Below are 4,671 nucleotides of genomic sequence, written 5' to 3'. Positions count from 1 at the left end.
TTCAGCAGAGCAGCAAGAGCTCTTCAACCATGGGGACTTGGTTGCCCAGCTAGCCCACAGGGCTAAAGAAACCCAGGTGCTGGTGGGAGGGGATGGACTGACTCACCTTGGTTTCTCCCCATAGAGCGCCACTGCCAGCCGGATGCCTCCTTTGCCCATCACCACGTTCTCAAAGGAACGGGCCATGCTGCCGATGAAATCCTTGACCAGCTGGGAGCTCTCCCTCCCTGTGCCCTGTGACTGTCCCACGAGGAACAAAATGTCAGCTACTTCTGCCATCCTGCATGCTGAGGGAGAAGAGGGGCAGGAAGGCTCATCCTAAACCGTGCAATGAGCCAGCCAGGAGATAAACCTCTGAGTCACGTGAACCCACAAAATACTGCAGCTAAGGAAGAGGGACCATGCTTAGGCCCAACGAAGTGGGTAATCATGGGCTTCCCAGAGCGACAGGGGAGCTTTTTCCTCCTTAATGTCCACCCAATTCCCCAATTTGCTGTTCTCACCCAGGGGAAGTTTCTCATCTGAAGCATGAACGTGGAGACCCAGATCCATCAAGTCATGCAGGTCTGTTGGACGTGCTGGAAGCAAGGGGATGCCTGGGGGTTTCATATGCCCGGAGGCAGACACTGACACCTGAGCAACGCACAACAGAAATTCGGGGATGTGGCAGCTCTGCCGCCCCACCAACCATCCCGTGCTTCTTGTATCGGGGTCTCCAGAGAGACACCCGTGCAGCCGTGGGGCCACCCAGCCACCCATGCTTTGCCAGCCCTAAAACAACCAAGTCCTGCAAGGAGAGATCTCGGGGTGCTCCGTACATTCAGCTCTGCAACGGTCCCCTCTTGCCAGGCTGCCAGCGGCCCTGAGCCTGAGAAGCATCTTATGCGGAGAATGACCAGTCTGAGCGTGACTTCTGCACAAGCCAGCGCTGAGGACAGCTGGAGGGAAGGGACGGGTGTACGGGGAGATTGGCTCAACAAACATCAAGGCCTATTCCCATTTACAGCATTCAGTCTCAATTTAATTTTCTTTAGCCATCCAATAAAAAAATATTTCAGGGACAGAAATCTGATGACTTTTAGGGATGCTTAAATTAATGAAAGCTCTACGAGGGATATTCAAAATTTTTGTTTCCCTTGGCGTTTCTCCCCCTTGCAGATAGATGCTGAGTTATTCCTGTACGGCTGCTAAAAAGTGACCCGTGCTGACTGCCAGAGGGCTTTTTGTGTCTTGCTCACCAGGACTGGGCTCGACCTCTTCATTTTTTGTGTTTTGTGTCACTGCTGCTTTGGATTTACCCAGCCACTGCTGCGACTTTCAGCTGCAGGTCTGGAGACTCAACTCGCACCCAACCAGGCTGCAGCGTTTTTTCCACTTTGCTGGGGAGATGTGCTGGGTGGGTTTCTCTTGTTCTTCTGCAAACTGTGAGCCTGTTTTAGCTCAGACTCTTTAATTTACCCGACTTCTACTCCATTTCTCTAAGGAGGCTCCCACAGGCTTGGAAAGATGCAGGTTTTGTGCTCCCGTTGATGGGTGTGTGCCTGACCAATCCCCTTTGGCCACACAGAGGATCATTTGCCAGCTGTGCATGTCCAAGGGTCTTTGTTCCCCAAGGCTATAGGTTTCTTCGTCTTTGTGCCTACCAACATTGAGCTCTTTACGACTAAGAAGAACAACGACTGGCTCTTTCCGGTTTAACTTGCACCCAGCTGGGAATATAAAGCAGGTTCCTTTGACAAAAATGGGAGATGATTATTTCCATTTTCCTGCCTAGACCTCTCTGTTGACATCTCCCTTCCCTCCTCAATCCCCTGTAAGTGCTTCTCAGCTGAGATGTCAGCGGTGTCTTGGAGACAGCTCACCTGCTAACAGCAGATCACCCTAAGATCTTTTCCTAGCTGCTGCTTCTATTTTTGGAACTACCTCTTTTCTCTAGCTTGGACCTTGATGTCTCTGTCTCCCTAGAAGGACTTGGAGGGAAGGCAATGCCAGCCCTTGGCTCTGACCTCAGAACTGGAAATCATTCAAGAGCTTCACAGGGTAACCACAAGCTGTATTACCACAGGAAAATCCCCACAACAGTTCAACAAGTTGGAGAAGACCATCCACCTCTTGGAGCTCCTCAGGCTTTTCCTGGGACACCAGGAAAGCATTTTGGGCCTTGATCTGGAAAACATGCTCAAAATGCTACTAATATCAGAGGGACCTTTGCTATCTATCTGTTCACATCCCAAATCCCTAAAGAGCCTCCTCCGTCCATGCCTGGTCCAGGGATAACGAGGAGAAAAACAAGCAAGAGCTCCACGGGATTAAGAAGGGCAGGAGGGTCCCCCTTCCTCTACGATTCTGTGAGATGCTGAGCCAGGAGCTCTGCACCTTTCCCGAGAGGCCCTGCTTGGCAATGAAACCCGAGAGCATTTGCGGCTTGGATGAGGTACCTGAAGCTGTCATCGGAAACATGTGATGTTAAGCATATTTGGGTTGGTACCTTCTCAAGAAAATACCAACGCAGACAGCTATATTAATCACAGGGGGATATGATTTTATTTGAAATTTTCCATGCACCTCCAAAATTACCACATTTCATCAATCACAGGTTTGCCAGAGACGTCTGTAAATGTTGATTTATTGCACTGTTCCCAGCTTTGAATTAAATAGCATTATAGTCAAGAATATTGGCTTAATTGACAGACAGGAGCTTAATCAAGTTAATTTTGTAGCTGATGCCAAAGCTTCCATTAACTCCTTGTTGAATTTACCGGATTTAGTCCAAGTATATTTAAACCTTCAAACCTGGGGCCTTGTTGCTGCAGAGCCATTGGAGGAGGGAGGACCCCCGGCTCATACTCAGCCCCACAACAGTCCTGGAAGCATTGGATTACCTTCAGAGGATGCTCAAAAGGAGCCTTGCCCTTCTTCGGGAGCCTGAAGCTATAGACGTGCCACGGATCATGCTGTGAGTCCATGAGGCTCTTCCCTGAGGTCCTTTTGGCTCCAGCCCCTTCTCCCCAAAAGCTCTTTGGGGGCTTGCAAAGGCAACAGGGAATCAGGAAGGGGGTGAGTCCCTGTACTAACTTGACTCTAAACAGTAAAAGGAGGCTTCAAGGCTTCCTTGAGGTCTTTTCTCTCCTATCCTCTGTGCGGTGGCTTGTTCCTGTTCTTGGAGATGAGAGGAATCAGGAGGGGATACGTTTTCCCTTTCTCCTCACCTTCCTCTGGAGCAGCTGAGCTGGAACATTATTAGAGGCAGGACACTGAGCAGAACCCTGATCTCCCCGTAAACCCTACCACAACAAGTCAGGTCCCGCCTGCTTCTGGGGGTCTGCTGAGCTGCTCTGTCAGGCAGATGATCCCATCCTCAAAGGACACTACGCAGAAGTTAAAAGCATCAGCACTACAGCTCCGCTGTGGCAGCATCTGTGCGTGTAACCATGACATTCAGAGAAACAGCTGCCTGGAAAAGGTCTTTTTCTCCCTGATGTGTCTCCGCATCACCCCCAGCTGCTGCATTCACGATAGCCCCCTTGTCACATACCTTCATGAACAGCCATGGCTCTGTACTGCACCGCAGCCACTGCCAGGGCGAGGATCTGGGTACACAACATTTTCCTTTTCCTTGGGAAGAAGCTCCTTCTTGGTTCCTGGAGTCAGCCTGGACAGTCATTCATCTGCAGAAGAAGAGAGGCTCTAACACACACCATCTGAGTATGATGCTCCCACCCACCTACAGAGGCAAGGGAAGCTTTTCTCTTGAAGAACCAGCTACAAAGGCCCATCTTGGCTTAGGCAATTGGTTTTGAAATCCATAAACCCACTAATTCCTCCGTCTCTTTGCTGATGGTGGGTACAGGGCAGAACTCAGCTTTGCTCCCCCAGCATCCTTCCCTGACAGCATCCTTCTTCAGACAACAACCACCTGAGGCAATTAAGCCTAAATGTGATTCTGAGTGGTGGGATAACAGCAGCAAGCACCTGCTGCTTCAGTTATTGAAGGAGGAAAGGTCACTAGAAGATCACTGCCAGCAGCAACCACCTGCACTCAGGTTTTTATTAGCCTGATTTGCCACTAACCTTCAGTTTCCTAAATCCAGGATTAACTGCCTTACACTTACCACCCTTGGAGATCCAGCCCACCATCATGGAACAGCCAAAGGGGGCTGAAAGCTTCGGTTACTGCCTATGGATGGTTCAAGGATTCCCCAAAACTGCTACAGAAGTTTCCCTCCGTGAAGCAGGGACTTCTCTCTATGAAGGAACAACTGCAGCAGAAGTGGCATTGCCGGAAGGGGGCTTATTCTCTTTTAATGGGCAATAAAAAGTACTTCTTCTGTTCTGAGCCTCACCTGCTTGTCTCAAAGTGAGCAAATTTCACGGGGAGATGCAGACTACTTCCTGGTGGAAATTACAGACATGGGGAAAAGACGAGTTTGAGGACTTTACCCAGCCCAGGTCTTTGCCAGGGCTGGATTGTTCCTTCCAGTTAACACCACGCAACCTCAAAATCACATTGCATTATAGATTGGAAAACAAAGCTGAGTTCCTGTGGATAGCCCTCCCTAAATCACAGAATCAGCTGGTTGGCAGAGACCTTTCAGATCATCAAGCCCAACTGCTCCCCCCGGGTCCCTAAACCATGTCCCTCAGCAGCACCTCCACACGGCTGGGAAGCCC

At 50.1% G+C, this 4,671-nt stretch overlaps 1 protein-coding gene across 1 annotated transcript in view; it reads right to left on the bottom strand.

The window, feature by feature from the left end:
- LOC104491630 (collagen alpha-1(XIV) chain-like) overlaps positions 1-186 on the bottom strand; it is an 8,286-nt gene extending 8,100 nt beyond the window's left edge. Inside the window, exon 1 of the mRNA XM_010134080.1 lies at positions 107-186. Within this exon, the coding sequence (XP_010132382.1) occupies positions 107-186 (80 nt within the window). The remainder of the gene's footprint in view (positions 1-106) is intronic.
- Between the last annotated feature and the right edge of the window lie 4,485 nt (positions 187-4,671).

The sequence above is a fragment of the Buceros rhinoceros genome, unplaced genomic scaffold, assembly GCF_000710305.1.
Source record: "Buceros rhinoceros silvestris isolate BGI_N320 unplaced genomic scaffold, ASM71030v1 scaffold6684, whole genome shotgun sequence".
In the NCBI taxonomy this organism is placed as follows: Eukaryota; Metazoa; Chordata; class Aves; order Bucerotiformes; family Bucerotidae; genus Buceros; species Buceros rhinoceros.
The sequence above is the reverse complement of the archived record's forward strand: the minus strand, read 5'-3'. Positions and strand labels throughout refer to the sequence as shown.